Source organism: Piliocolobus tephrosceles, chromosome 9 (genome assembly GCF_002776525.5).
Source record: "Piliocolobus tephrosceles isolate RC106 chromosome 9, ASM277652v3, whole genome shotgun sequence".
In the NCBI taxonomy this organism is placed as follows: Eukaryota; Metazoa; Chordata; class Mammalia; order Primates; family Cercopithecidae; genus Piliocolobus; species Piliocolobus tephrosceles.
Window position 1 is genome coordinate 116,361,080 of NC_045442.1, and position 15,271 is coordinate 116,376,350.

The 15,271-nt window shown below is 47.5% G+C and overlaps 2 protein-coding genes across 8 annotated transcripts in view; one reads left to right on the forward strand and one right to left on the reverse strand.

The window, feature by feature from the left end:
• MEIG1 (meiosis/spermiogenesis associated 1) overlaps positions 1 to 2,202 on the reverse strand; it is a 14,641-nt gene extending 12,439 nt beyond the window's left edge. Inside the window, exon 1 of the mRNA XM_023223285.2 lies at positions 1,987 to 2,202. The gene's annotated coding sequence lies outside the window, so the exon portion shown is untranslated. The remainder of the gene's footprint in view (positions 1 to 1,986) is intronic.
• A 4,787-nt stretch (positions 2,203 to 6,989) lies between these two features.
• DCLRE1C (DNA cross-link repair 1C) overlaps positions 6,990 to 15,271 on the forward strand; it is a 50,882-nt gene continuing 42,600 nt past the window's right edge. For 2 of the 7 annotated variants that reach the window (XM_023223274.3, XM_023223273.3), the window contains exons 1-2: positions 6,990 to 7,899; positions 13,015 to 13,066. In XM_023223274.3, coding sequence (XP_023079042.1) covers positions 7,791 to 7,899; positions 13,015 to 13,066 — 161 coding nt within the window. In that variant the 5' untranslated portion in view covers positions 6,990 to 7,790. Of the gene's footprint in view, positions 7,900 to 13,014; positions 13,067 to 14,488; positions 14,574 to 15,271 lie in introns of all 7 variants that reach the window. The other 5 variants (XM_023223277.3, XM_023223279.3, XM_023223276.3 and 2 more) reach the window with 5 other exon arrangements.

Sequence of the window (15,271 nt, forward strand, 5' to 3'; positions counted from 1 at the left end):
GCAGGGAACCGAGATCACGCCACTGCACTCCAGCCTGGGCAACAGAGCAAGGCTCCATCTCAAATAAATAAATAAAAAAAATACAAATACATTTGATGTCTAAAATACCAAGTTGTATCTCCACAAAAAGGAAACAGCAATGCCTGAGTTTCTGGTTTGTAAAACTGAATTACATGAAACAGAGTTTATATGCATATGGATGGTCCCACAGAAAGGTTCAATTCGCATCTCCACTTTACAATGGTGCACAAGCAATACACACTCAGTAGAAAGTGTAATTCGAGTACCCATACAACCGTTCTGTTTTCCACTTAGAATGCAGTATTCAGTAAGTTACATGACATAGTCAACACTTTATTATAAAATAGCCTTTGTGTTAGACGATGCTGCCCAACTGCAGGCAAGTGTTCTGAGGATGTTTAAGTTTGGCTAGGTGCATTAAATGCATTTTCGACCTACCATGGGTTTACTGGGACATAACCCCATGGTTAAATAGAGGAGCATGTTATTTTATTTATTATTTTTTTGAGACAGAGTTTTGCTCTTGTTGCCCAGGCTGGAGTGCAATGGAGCGATCTTGGCTCAACGCAACCTCCGCCTCCCGAGTTAAAGCGATTCTCTTGCCTCAGCCTAGCTGGTATTTCAGGTATGTGCCACCACGCCAGTCTAATTATTTTGTATTTTTAGTAGAGGCGGGGTTTTCCATGTTGGTCAGGCTAGTCTCCAACTCCTGACCTTAGGTGACCCGCCTGTGTCAGCCTCCCAAAGTGCTGGGATTACAGGCGTGGGCCACCACGCCCGGCCTCGAGCATGTTACTTTAAAAACCCACCATCTGAAATCCCTGACAATCTAAAGTTGTAACAGAAGCTTCTGATGTAGCCAGCCACCCAAATTCCTTTTTCACTTCCCTTTCACTCTGAAAAGTGCGTTTACTTTTAGTAGTATTAAAACTTCAAGAGCATCAGCTTCCCTTATAGTCCATTTTTTTTTTCTCCTGTTAGGTTTCTGTTCCTAAGAGGCAGCAGGAGTAGCCCTGTAATCAGCACGTAACCTTAGGCAAGGCCATGAACACGCCTGGGCCTCTTTCCTGAACTGAAAAAGAAGCATTAGACGATCTCTAAGGTCCCGGAACTCCCATCCGCTGTCCCTGGGCGTTCATTTGAAAGACAAAACCGGTTCCCACGCCTGCCGGTTCCTGCTCCGGGAGTGCAACCTGCATATGTGCAGCACAAAGCTGCTCCCTTCCGGCCCCCACAGCTAACCTGCAGTCCCCATCCCTCCAACTTCCTTTCTGCCATAAATCACTCAATGTGTGGTAGGTGAAATCTGCCTGAAGAAGGCTAGGATGGACAAAGCACAGTATTCCAAAATTTAGGGTCCAAATCAGAACTCTCGGAGTCGCGGCTCCTAAAGCCAATGGGGTCCGGGGCAGCCCGGAAACTTCCGGGAGAACCGGACTCTGAGATTCTGGAAGGGCCAAATAGTGACCCTCCTCCCTGAAAAACACGGAAGAGACATGAAAACCACGGGATCGGCCGGGCGCGGTGGCTCAAGCCTGTAATCCCAGCACTTTGGGAGGCCGAGACGGGCGGATCACGAGGTCAGGAGATCGAGACCATCCTGGCTAACACGGTGAAACCCCGTCTCTACTAAAAATACAAAAAACTAGCCGGGCGAGGTGGCGGGCGCCTGTAGTCCCAGCTACTCCGGAGGCTGAGGCAGGAGAATGGCGTAAACCCGGGAGGCGGAGCTTGCGGTGAGCTGGGATCCGGCCACTGCACTCCAGCCCGGGCGACAGAGCAAGACTCCGTCTCAAAAAAAAAAAAAAAGAAAAAAAACCACGGGATCACCCGGGCAAACCTCAAGAGACACTAGAGAACTGCGGGGGGCGGAGAAGGCGAAGCAAAAACTTCCGGGGTGGGGCTACGCCCGGGGCGCTGGGGTTGGTGGGCAGGGTCCCCGCCTCCAGCGACGCATCCACTCACCCCTGGGTCGGACTCTCCAGTTATCCTCGCTCCGCCGAGCTGGAGAGGCCGGGGGCGCCCGGGAGCTCACAGGCGAGCGGGGCGGTGCTCGCGTTCTTTATTCGGGATCCTAGGGCAGGGCCAGCGAGAGGCCAACTGTTGTAGCCTCTGTGACCCTCGCGTCTCTTAGTAACGCGGTGGAGCTGCCGGAGTTACGGGCTCCTTCAGGCCCCACCCCCGTGAATGGGCTTTCATGCGCATGCGCGAGGGCTGGAGCGGGTGCAGGCCCAGCTTACTGTGTCTCAGGTAGGATCGCTGCCGGGGGTTACCCCTGAGCAGATACGGAGGGTGAAATGGGTTACTTTCTGCTCCTTGAATCCCAGATACAATTCCCTATGAAAGCTAATCACACCATGGAGACTACTGCCTTTGTAGTTCCTGATGGTAGGTATCTCCTATCCATTCGCGGGGAATGAACCAATCCAGAGAGTCGCCATAGTGCCTGACAATCAGTAAACCTACAATAAATGTTATCTATAGCTTTAATTATTTTTTCTAGCATTACCTATTACTATATTACAGTACTATTTTAGCGAAAAGTAATCAGATTCAAGATATATGTTTTTGTTTTGAGACGGAGTCTCGCTCTATCGCCCAGGCTGGAGTGCAGTGGCGCGATCTCGGCTCATTGCAAGCTCCACCTCCCGGGTTCACGCCATTCTCCTGCCTCAGCCTCCCGAGTAGCTGGGGCTAATTTTTTGTATTTTTAGTAGAGACGGGGTTTCACCGTGTTAGCCAGGATGGTCTCGATCTCCTGACCTCGTGATCCGCCCGTCTCGGCCTTCCAAAGTGCTGGGATTACAGGCCTGAGCCACTGCGCCTGGCCAAGATACATGTTTTGAACGTAGAGCCATCAGGACTTGTAAAATTGCTGAATGAAAGAAAGGAGCAGCTGTGTGCTGGAGCCAGCTCTTTAGAGCTCTGGAAACTCAGTAAGTAAATTTTTAGGAATTTTTTTGAGCCAGTTGTTAAATACAAGCCATGAGCTGGAATCGGTGAAGATGACAAGGGCCTTGGGCACCTGCGCGAAACAAAACAAAAACAAAAACACAAGCCATATTACAAATTAAATTATGTAACTTCTAAATAAATGAGTCATACTAAGACAAAGGCAATACTTAGTAAAACTAAAAACAAAAACTACTTACTTAAAACTCCCAAATTTATCTCTTCAGCGCAGTCTTTCTCTGAACTTTAGATCTGCGTATCAATGTATATTCAACATCCACAAAACAACTTCCCCAAACACCTCCCTGTCAAAACAAAAACAAAAGCCCTGCTCCTTCTTCATGTCTTTTAGTAGATGAGGCCTAGAGCCCTCTCTTTCCATATCCATCAGTGCAACCTGCTGGCTTTATAGCTTCTACTCAAGACATCATCATTTTTCTCTTTTCTGGTAATTACAACCATTCCCAACAGCTCTCTGTGCCCCCCTATAGTCTGTTGTCAACACAACAGTCAATGCAATCCATTTAAAACCTAAGTCAAGGCCGGGTGCGGTGGCTCACACCTGTAATCCCAGCACTTTGGAAGGCTGAGGTGGGTGGATCACGAGGTCAGCAGTTTGAGACCAGCCTGGCCAATATGGTGCAACCCTGCCTCTACTAAAAATACAAAAGAACTAGCTGGGAGTGGTGTTGCGTGCCTGTAGTCCCAGCGACTCGGGAGGCCAAGGCAGGAGAATCGCTTGCACCCAGGAGGTGGAGGTGGCAGTGAGCAGACACTGCATCACTGCACTCCAGGCTGGGCATAGAGGGAGACTCCATCTCAAACAAAATAAAACAGAAACACCTAAGTCAAAGTATGCCAGTCCTCTGCTCACAACCTTGCAATGGCTTCCCGTCTTATGGAGAGTGAAAACCAGAGGCTATACAGGGTGAGCAAAGTCCTGCAAGATTTGCTCACAACAACCTCCCTCCTTCGTCTGTAGCCCTGGATCATTCTGCTGCAGCCACACTGGCCTAACAGTGCCTAGCACACAGTAGGTTCTAAAGGGATATATTTTGAAGGAGTATATTTCCTCACTGCCCCTCCGATGGTGTGGAGGCAGCATGGCATGGCGGCTAGCAGCGTGTTGTCAGAGAGCACAGTGTCTAAAAGTGTGGTGGCCTTCTTGGATTTAAATCTGAGCTCTACTTACTAGCAACATGACCCTGGACAGGCTACTTAACCTCCGTTTCCTCAACTGGCAAATAAGGACAGAAAGTGGACCTGCCTGATGGACAGGTAGGATATGAGGATGAAATAATAAGTATAAAACACTGATAACATCTGGAACTACACAAATGGTAGACAGTAAATACTTCCATTAGAATGTATACTCCCACGTCCACAGGGATTTTTGTCTGCTTTTTAATTTATTTATTTATTTTGAGACAGGATCTCTTTTGTCATCCAGGCTGGAGTGCAGTGGCGCCATCTTGATTCACTGCAACCTCTGCCTCCGGGTTCAAGTGATTTTTGTGCCTCAGCTCCCAAGTAGCTGTTATTGTAGGCGCACCACCACACCCGGCTACATTTTTTTGCATCTTTAGTAGAGATGAGGTTTTGTCATGTTGGTCTTGAACTCCTGGCCTCAAGTGATCTGCCTGCCTTGGCCTCCCAAAGTGCTGAAATTACAGGCAGGAGCCACCAGGATGGGCCACATTTTTTGGTCTACTTTGCTCATTACTCTATCTTTAGTGTCTAGAACAGTGTCTGATACACAGTATATGGTCAGTGAATGATTTGCTGAATGAATTAAGCTTCACCATTACATTTCCTGCAGTATTGCAGCAGCTTCCTACCTGAATTCCTGCCCCAGACTTCCTGAGTGTTGTGGTTTTTTAAATTTATTTTTTTATTTTTATTTTTTAATTTTAATTTTTTTTTAGATGGAGTTTCGCTCTTGTTGTCCAGGCTGGAGTGCAGTGGTGCAATCTTGGCTCACTGCAACCTCCGCCTCCTGGGTGCAAGCAATTCTCCTGCCTCAGCCTCCCGAGTAGCTGGAATTACAGGCCCCCTGCCACCTATAATTAGCCTGGCTAATTTTTTTATTTTTAGTAGAGACGGGGTTTTCCCATGTTGGTCAGGCTGGTCTCGAACTCCTGACCTCGGGTGATCCGCTTGCATTGGTCTCCCAAAGTGTTGGGATTACAGGCATGAGCCACCACGCCGGCCCTGATTTTTTTTTTAGAATTGAATCCAGTGGTTCTCAAACTGGATCCACCAGAATCACCTAGAGGGTGTGTTAAGCTGTAAATTGCCAGGCTTCACTCTCCAAGAGTTTCTGATTCACTAGGTGTGGTCTGGGTTATGCTTAACTATCTTGCTTATTTTCTACCCTGTCTTTCCCTTTGTCGTGACCCTATTTCCCTTTGTTTGTACTGTATCCATTGTGGAAAGAGGAGGAGATAAATAAGTGAGCAAATAAATAAGATCACGAGTGTTATCTTAACCTGCCTTTCCTGGAGCTCCACCACGAGATTCTTCAGACACTAGACTCACAGCAGAATTTGTTGTTAGGTCTCCATAACCCTGCCAGGGCAGTTGTTCCCATGTGTTCTAAGACAAACCATCAAAGTTGTTGCCAGTAGTATACTAGCAGGATATTTTACCTAAATTAGTGATTATGTTTCCACGTCACCCTTCCTCCCCCTCCTCAAGATTTCATGGGAATCCGTTTTTGAATAGAACTCTGAGTATCATGACTACAGGAACAAGCTGACATTCACTAGGGATGTCATTCTGTTTTGTTTTGTTTTTTTGAGACAGAGTCTTTCTCTGTTGCCCAGGCTGGAGTGCACTGCCGTGATCTAGCCTTACTGCAAACTCCGCCTCCCAGGTTCAAGTGATTATCCTGCCTTGGCCTCCCGAGTAGCTGGAATTACAGACATGTGCCACCATGCCTGGCTGATTTTTTTTCTTTTTAGTAGAGATGTGGTTTCACCATGTTGTCCAGGCTGGTCTTGAACTACTGATTTTGGTGATCTGCCCGCCTCAGCTTTCCAAAGTTCTGGGATTACAGGCATGAGCCACTGCGCTGGGCTGGAATGGCATTCTGATTCCTGACTTCCCTGATCAGAAATCTTTGTTCCTGGATTTATTCTCATGTTACTTTGCATCTCTGTGGAAGCATTTATTTGCCGTATTCTGCAAACATGTTGTCCCCAGATAGATTCAATGCTACCCGAAGGTTTGTCGCCATGCTGTGCACAAAGCGGGACTTCAAGTGTTGTGGAGGCCCAGAAGGCCAGGTACAGTGGCTCACGCCTGTAACCCAGCACTTTGGGAGGACGAGGTGAGCGGATCACATGAGGCCAGGAGCTCGAGACCGGCCTGGTCAACGTGGTGAAACCCTGTCTCTGCTAAAAATACAAAAATGAGCCAGGCGTGGTGGTGCATGCCTGTAGTCTCAGCTACTCTGGAGGCTGAGGCAGAAGAATCGCCTGAACCCAGGAGGCAGAGGTTGCAGTGAGCCGAGATGGCACCACTGCACTCCAGCCTGGGCGATATAATTAGACCCCAACTCAATAAATAAATAAAATAAAGTAAAAGTGTTCTGGGTTGTTTGTGTTTAATTATACTAAGGAGATTTGATAGGAAGGAGCACAATAAATGTCATGGTGATTATTTGGTGAATTTTATTTTATTTTTTTTATTTTTATTTTTTGAGACGGAGTCTGGCTCTGTCGCCCAGGCTGGAGTGCGGTGGCCAGATCTCAGCTCACTGCAAGCTCTGCCTCCCGGGTTTACGCCATTCTCCTGCCTCAGCCTCCCGAGTAGCTGGGACTACAGGGGCCCGCCACCTCGCCCGGCTAGTTTTTTGTATTTTTTAGTAGAGACGGGGTTTCACCGGGTTAGCCAGGATGGTCTCGATCTCCTGACCTCGTGATCCACCCGTCTCGGCCTCCCAAAGTGCTGGGATTACAGGCTTGAGCCACCGCGCCCGGCCTATTTGGTGAATTTTAATACAGTACTTTAACAAATATTTTCATAAAGTTGCTTTGGTTGTTAAAAAATTTTAGACCTTTCCTCTCATCTTTTTTTTTTTTTTTTTTTTAAATACATCATTCTAACTTCCTAAAAGTAGAGCTCAAAAAGGTGGGGGACCAGGGCAGAGGCCAGCAGCGAAACATTATTGGGATCTTATTTGCCCCGAGACCACACAGAAATGACTTACTCAGTTTGTAGATTATAAAAACGGAAGAGGGAATCAATAGTTACTGAATCTACCATGAGTCAGTTACAAACTTTCTCATACAATCCTCACGGTTATCCCACAAGGTTAGAAATTGGGAACAGAAGAGAGAGAGAGAGGGGAACTGAGTTCGGATTTCAGGCCAGCAGTAGACAAGCAGGAAGCGGAACGAAGAATGATTTATAAGCGCAGCTCCGCAGCCTACTCGCCTAGTCGGCTGGGGCTACCTGCGCTGGGAGTTTCGATTTCCTTTCCCGCGACTGCACCAGCACAGACACGGGCAACGCCTTACCAGAGCAACACCTGTGTTTCTTTGGCAGGAATGAGCCTTGCACTGGGCGGGGCTCACGGCCCACAGCATGCTACGTGGCGCGGGTGATTTAAACCCAAGCAGCCGGCGCCTGGAACCCTACCGGATGCTCCTTGGCGTCGCCCCGGGTCTCCGGACTCCTCTGATTGGACGTGGCTGCGTTCGGCCGCCCAATGGGGAGGCGGCGCGCGGCTTCCCGGAAGTGGCGGTGCGGTCAGGGCTGGCCTGGGCTTCAGCTGCAGTTTTGGGGTCCGGGACTTTGGGATCGGCGGCGCTATGAGTTCCTTCGAGGGGCAGATGGCCGAGTATCCAACTATCTCCATAGACCGTTTCGACAGGGAGAACCTTAGGGCCCGCGCCTACTTCCTGTCCCACTGCCACAAGGGTGAGTGAGCGCTGCGCGTCGCCTGTTCCCGGGACGCTGGGGGCTGGAGAGAGGACACGAGGGGGCCGGTCCTGGAGCAAGGAGCTGCATCCTGTGGGAGGCCAGCGAGGGGGCGGCCAGCACACACCTTGTCCCAGTCGGGCTCTTCAGCCTCTCAAAGGCTTCATCTATTTTTGGATCTGGTCAACGCGGCGTAACGGCGCCTGCCAGTTGCGCCCCGGGCCGGCTTAGTCAAGCGCTGCTAGTAGGTTCTCTTGGTAGCTCTGCTGGTGGCCGATGGTCAGAGATTGGCGAGGGTTAGTTCTTCCCCCAGAGCCTCTCTACCGTGTATGAAGAAAACAAGTTTCAGATCCATTTGAGCACACCCTCAAACATTGGTCAGCAAGCAGGCTGACTCAGACACGCACACAACTGTGCAACAACCCGCCTGATAGCTCCACGAAGTTCAAGCTCCCTGGCCTTTGGATGTTCTGTCCGCATCCAATACAAACGCTTCGTTCTGGGTTAGGATGGAGGAATGTTTCCCTTCTAAATGGTATCAGGCAACCAGAAAAGCTACCATGATTTTACAGCTGGATTCTTTCACAGCTGGACCGATTTAGGGATTAAGGTTAGAGTGTCGCGGTTAATGATATAAGCTCGAGGCTAGATACGCCAGGCAGAGATTGGAGCTAATTTCCGGAGTTTAAATACCGCTAATTTCACAACCATTGTTCATTTTCACTTCTGTTGCTCTAATAAGTGACTTACCAGTGAAAACAGTTTTAATGCTTATTGTGCTAATTAGCTCAGCCATTAGTGTTAATTGGAGAAAATGATAAACGGAATCACTGGAGTTGCTGCCTTCTGCTGTGTGGCCTTGCGGACTGCTGGAGCGGGAAGCTCCCACTACCCTGTGGAGTCAGTCAGTGTCACAAACCTATCTGCACATGCGCAGTGGGAAAGGGTTTTAAAGTAAATTACAGGTATCCAAATACAGCCTTTCCTCACAGGGTTGGTGGGAAGGCCAGCTATATTGTCTTGGGTGTGGAATCAATCACTTGGACTATGAATTGTTGAAGTTACTGCTTCTGGGAAATGTCTCTGCTTTTTTTTTTTCCCCACAAAGCCACTAGTGATTTCTGCTTAATAAGGAAAATCTGGACCTTTTCTCATGCGTTGCCATATTAGCATCATGCACCTCTTCGAGCGTCTCTTCTTCTTTTTTTTTTTTTTTTTTGAGACAGGGTCTCCCTTTGTCACCCAGGCTGGAGGACAGTGGCACATGCTTTCTGCTTAAGTAGCTGGGACTACAGGGGTGAGCCACCATGCCCGGCTAATTTTTGTATATTTATTATTGTTACTTTGAGATGGAGTCTCTGTCGCCAGGTTGGACTGCAGTGGCGTCATCTCCATTCACTGCAACCTCTGCCTCCTGGGTTCAAGTGATTCTTGTGCCTCAGCCTCCCAAGTAGCTGGAATTACAGGCACGTACCACCACACCCAGCTAATTTTTGTATTTTTAGTAGAGGTGGCGTTTCACCATGTTGGCCAGGCTGGTCTTGAACTTCTGGCCTCAGGTAGATCCACCCACCTCAGCCTGCCAAAGTGTTATGATTACAGGTGTGAGCCACTGTGCCTGACACATTTCTGGTTTTGTTTTTCATTGAGAATCTACTGTTGGCCGAGGATGTGCCTATTTCTGCTTTTTGTGTAGAGTCGCACTGGAGTCTCTGAACTCAAAATGGGCTAGCCAGGATTAAAGTATACTTCAGAAACTTGCACTTTGTGTTTAGGACTACTGAGTTTGGAGAAATAATGCATCTAAAGGAATTTGTGAAATCACCACTATAAGTTTGTGCATTAAGAAAGAAATGGACTCTTCCCTACAGTTGAATAGTCTATAACAACTTTTTCTGTTCTGTAACTGCATGTGGATCTGCTTACTCAACCAGGACATAAACTCATCAAGGGCAAAAACTCAACTTCCGCTTTTGGAGGTTTCTCACATTGCCTTCTGCTGGCTTTTAACCTTTTTGAGACACAGCCTTCTTTGATTGATATGGACTAGCTCCACAAAATTCCTATGTTGAAGCCCCAACCCCCAAAGTGACTGTATTTGGGGCTGGGGCTTTTAGGAGGAAAATAAATTTAAGTGAGGTCATACCGTGGTGTCCTACTCTGATAGGATTAGTGCCCTTACAAGAGGAGGAAGAGAGAGGGCGCTCTGTCCTCATGCATCCATGCCAAGGAAAGCCATATGAGCGCACAGTGAGAAGGCAGCTGTCTGTAAGTTTGGAAAAGTGCCCTCCCCAGAAACCAAATCGCCCCGCACCTTGATCTTGGACTTCCCAGCTTCCTGAACTGTGAGAAATACCTTTCTGGTGTTGAAGGCAGCCAAAACACCGCCTTTCCTCACAGGGTTGGTGTGAAGGTCAACTATGGTATCTATGGTATCTTGTGATAGCAGCTCAAGCATGAGAAACTGTATGGACTCTTGCTAGAAAAAAAGCATGGAAACCCATCAACATCAATTATTTTTTTTTTTTTTTTTTTTTTTTGAGACAGGGTTTCGCTCTGTCGCCCAGGCTGGAGTACAGTGGTGCGATCTTGGCTCACACCAGCCTTCACCTCCTGGACTCAAGCAATCCACTCACCTCAGCAAGTACTCCCACCTGAGTAGCTGGGATTACAGGCATGCACCATCATGCTTGACTAATTTTTGTGTTTTTTATAGAGACGGGGTTTCCCCATGTTTCCCAGGCTGGTATCAAACTCCTGGGCACAGGTTAACCACCCGCCTCAGCCTCCCAAAGTGCTGGGATGACAGGTGTGAGCTACCACACCCAACCCCACATCACACTTTGATATAATTCTGAGTAGGCTATGGACCTACCTGATGCTTATTTGTGCGCCATCTGGAAGCCAATGCTGTGTGCAGGGTGGGCTTTACTAAGCATCAATAAGTTCTGGAAGATGAGAGGACACCTGAGACCTGAGATAATGGCCCAGGGTTGGGGAAATCCCCTTGAGGTGGCAGCTTAAGATAATTTATTGTGGCCCAGGGAAAGGAAACCTCCCTGGAAAAGCAGATCTGAGTGCAGCTGCAGCAGCACAAAGCAAACCCACCCAGTTCTTCTGACCACCAGTTGGAAGGGGCCTCAGGGTGGTGAGGATGGGGGACTATGATGCCCCATGCAGGGTGCTGCCTGCTTAGTCAGTGTGGGAGCAGGAAGCAGAGTCTGGATTCAGCCTCCTCTTTGCCATGGCACAAACTCTTTGGAAACTCCAGTTATGGAGAGTCCTGCCCAGAGATATACCCATAAGACCCTCAAAGACTGGACCAAGTATCTCTTGAGGGAATTTACTCACTGGGAGACAGGTGGACTGTCCCGGAGGCATGTGTACAATCAAGGGCTGCCAAGTGATGTGCGGTGACTGCTCTGCTTTCATTGGGTCTAATGATGGCCACATATAAATTGAGGGTGTGCTTGTGTGTGTGTGTGGTGGTGCTCGTGGTAATTAGAAGTGGTTTGGTTTAGCTAAACAATTTATTGTTTTTTGTTTTGTTATTTATTTATTTATTTATTTTGAGGCGGAGTCTTGCTCTGTTGCCCAGGCTGGAGTGCAGTGGCGCGATCTCGGCTCACTGCAAGCTCCGCCTCCCCGGTTCTCGCCATTCTCCTGCCTCAGCCTCCCGAGTAGCTGGGACTACAGGCGCCCGCCACAATGCCCGGCTAATTTTTTGTATCTTTAGTAGAGACGAGGTTTCACCGTGTTAGCCAGGATGGTCTCGATCTCCTGACCCTGTGATCCGCCCGCCTCGGCCTCCCAAAGTGCTGGGATTACAGGCATGAGCCACCGTGCCCAGCCTATTTATTTATTTTTGAGATGGAGTTTCACTCTTGTTGCCCAGGCTGGAGTGCAATGGTGCAATCTCGGCCCACCACAACCTCTGCCTTCTGGGTTCAAATGATTCTCGTAGCTCAGCCTCCCAAGTAGCTGGGATTACAGTCATGCACCACCATGCCCGGCTGATTTTGTATTTTTAGTAGAGATGGGGTAGCTCCATATTGGTCAGGCTGGTCTTGAACTCACGACCTCAGGTGATCCACCTGCCTCGGCCTCCCAAAGTGCTGGGATTACAGCCATGAGCCACTGCACCTGGCTGTTTGTTTTTGAGATGAAGTCTCACTCTGTTGCCCAGGCTGACGTACAGTGGTATCATCTTGGCTCACTGCAACCTCCACCTCCCATATTCAAATGATTCTCCTGCCTCAGCCTTCTGAGTAGCTGGGATCATAGGTGTGTGCTACTATGCATGGCTAGTTTTTGTATTTTTAGTAGAGATAGGGTTTCACCATGTTGTCCAGGTTGGTCTCAAACTTCTGACCTCAGGTGATCCGCCTGCCTCGGCCTCCCAAAGTGTTGGGATTACAGGTGTGCACCACCCTGTCCAGCTGGTTTAGCTAAACAATTTAAAGCTGTTTGATCATTGTTGTCTAGGCCTTTACTTGCTAAAGATTCAGAATATATTGGAATGCAAGATATGCTGAATGTAATGGTCTAATTGCTACCTTTCTGTTGTCTGTGTCTGTTAATGTGGAGGGCTGTGGAGCAAGTCTTCGTGGATAGTGATACTCTCCTTTGAATCCACCACAATAGGATGAGAAGATGATGAAACACTTATTCTGAGCCTCAGTGATTTTGTAGCAGATTCCATGGATATGAGCTTGAATTTCTAGACAGACTGATTTAAGTGGCAGGAAGTGAATGGGTTACATAGAGCATGGCTCGAAGGATGGTTGGATTGAAATGAAGTAAAAGAGTGGAGGGCTAGAAGCAGTTCTCATTCTTCTGTGGCTTCCCAGAGTGATTTAAACTCTGGCCTATGATGCAGGGAATCACTCTCCTTTTAAATTGATTTGGATGGCTCAGAAATGGGCAGCCCGTCCTGTTCTGAAAAGGATTCTTCACTTGCAGAAGAGAGTCCATAGCCCATGTGATTCAATTCTTATAAAAGCAAATCTCGTGGGTTTTCTCTTGAAGCTGAAAAAGAAGACAACTGTTTCCCTTGGGCTAAGGAATCCTCTGGAAAAAGAACATATTTATGAGTGTTGGTTCTTTTGTTTTTAGATCACATGAAAGGATTAAGAGCCCCTACCTTGAAAAGAAGGTTGGAGTGCAGGTAATTTATTTTGCTACTTATTTGTGTGTGTGTGTGTGTGTGTGTGTTTAAGCAAACATTTTAATTGAGAGATAACAACTGTACAGAAAAGTACATACATCCAAGCATATAGTCATTTACAAAGTGAACACATCTGTGTAGCTTCACTCAGATTAAGAAATAGGACAGTACCAATATCCCAGACCCCTCCTACCTCCTCCCAAAGGTAACCTCTATTCTGACTTTTGTCATCATGGGTTAGCTTTGGCTGTTTGTGAACTTGAGATATATATATATATTCCTACCAAATACACTGCTTAAAAAAAAAAAAAAAACAGAGGGAGTTTTGCTATGTCGTCCAGGCTGGTCTCGAACTCCTGGCCTCAAGTGATCCTTCTGCTTCAGTCTCCCAAAGGGCTGGCATTATAGATGTGAGCCACTGGCACCTGGTCCCAAATAGACCCTTTTATAATTGTTTTACTTTACTTCACGTTGTATTTGTGTGATTTATCTATGCTGCTGGGTACAGTAATAACTCACTCATTCTGTGTTATTTCTGTAAGAGTATATGAGAGAGAATGGCTGTTCCATTGTAAAGGATCATATAATACTGGATTTTTTCTGAAAACTGAACTATTAGATGCTTTTCTTGCAGCCATTGCCTATATCTAAATTCCCAATTCTCAAGATACATATTTGAAAAGGGCCAGTGGATGTCAGACTTTTCTGCTCATTGATAGCAATAGTCTGTCTTCTTGATAATGATAGCTAATATTTACTGAATACTTACTGTATCTGGGGACTGTGTATTTCTCAGTTCAACAATTTTTTTTTGGTAGAGACAGGGTCTTACCATGTTGCCCAGGCTGGTCATAAACTCCTGGCTTCAAGTGATCCTTCCATCTTGGCGTCCCAAAGCACTGGGATTATAAGCATGAGCCTTTGCGCCTGGCCAATAATTTTTTATTATTTTATTTTTATTTATTGACTTTTGCAACAGGTCTCGCTCTTGTCGCCCAGGCTGGAGTGCAGTGGCACGATCTTAGCTCACTACAACTTCTGCCTGCCAGATGCAAGGGATTCTTTTGCCTCAGCTACCGGAGTAGCTGGGATTAAAGGCACCTGCCACCACACCCAGCTACTTTTTGTATTTTTGGTAGAGAGGGGTTTTACCGTGTAGGCCAGGTTGGTCTTGAGCTCCTGATCTCAAGTGATCTGCCTGCCTCAGCCTCCCAAAGTGTTGGGATTACAGGCATGAGCCACCACTACTGGCCTCAGTAAATTTTTTTTGGTTGCCTGTGACGTGTCGGGCATTGTACTGGAGGTGGAGAATGCATTAGCGAGCCACACAGATGCAAGGCTCTGCCCTCTTGCACCTGACATTTTCATTAGAGCTTCTTGATAACCTTTTGAATAGATACTACTATTATTTCTATTTTACAGATGAGGAGACTGAGGAACCAGAGAGGTTAAATTAGTTGCACAATGTCACACAGCCAGTAAGTGGCAGGACCAGGATTCCAGCCAGGTCTGTCTGATTGTAGAGCCTGTGTATCAGTCATCCGCTGCTGTGTAACAAATTACTTCAAGATGGAGTGACTTAGCACTGATCATGTCTTACTGCTCAGTTTCTGTGGGTCAGGGATTGACAGGGTAGAGTGAGGATGATTTCCCAGCCCAGGTGTTAAACATCAGTGAGCAGAGTCTTCAGCTAATGTCAGCCACATAAGATCTGGAGACTCCCTCATCCATGTCTGATACCTGGGCTGGGAAGACTCACACAGCTAGGGGCTAGAACTGTTTGGCATGTCTTTTTTTTTTTTTTGAAACAGAGCCTCACTTTGTTGCCCAGGCTGGAGTGCAGTGGCATGATGTTGGCTCACTGCAATCTCTGTCTCCCAGATTCAAGCAGTTCTTCTGCCTCGGCCTCCCAAGCAGCTAGGACTACAGGCACGTGCCACCAAACCCAAATAATTTTTGTATTTTTAGTAGAGACGAGGTTTCACCGTGTTGGTCAGGCTGGTCTCGAACTCCTGACTTCAAGTGATCTGTCCGCCTTGGCCTCCCAAAGTGCTGGGATTACAGGTGTGAGGCATCTCTATCTCTAAAAGTCTCTTTAGGCCAGGCGTGGTGGCTTGGGCTTATAATCCCAGCACTTTGGGAAGCCGAGGTGGGAGGATGACCTAAGCCTAGGAGTTTGAAACCAGCCTGGGCAACATAGGGAGA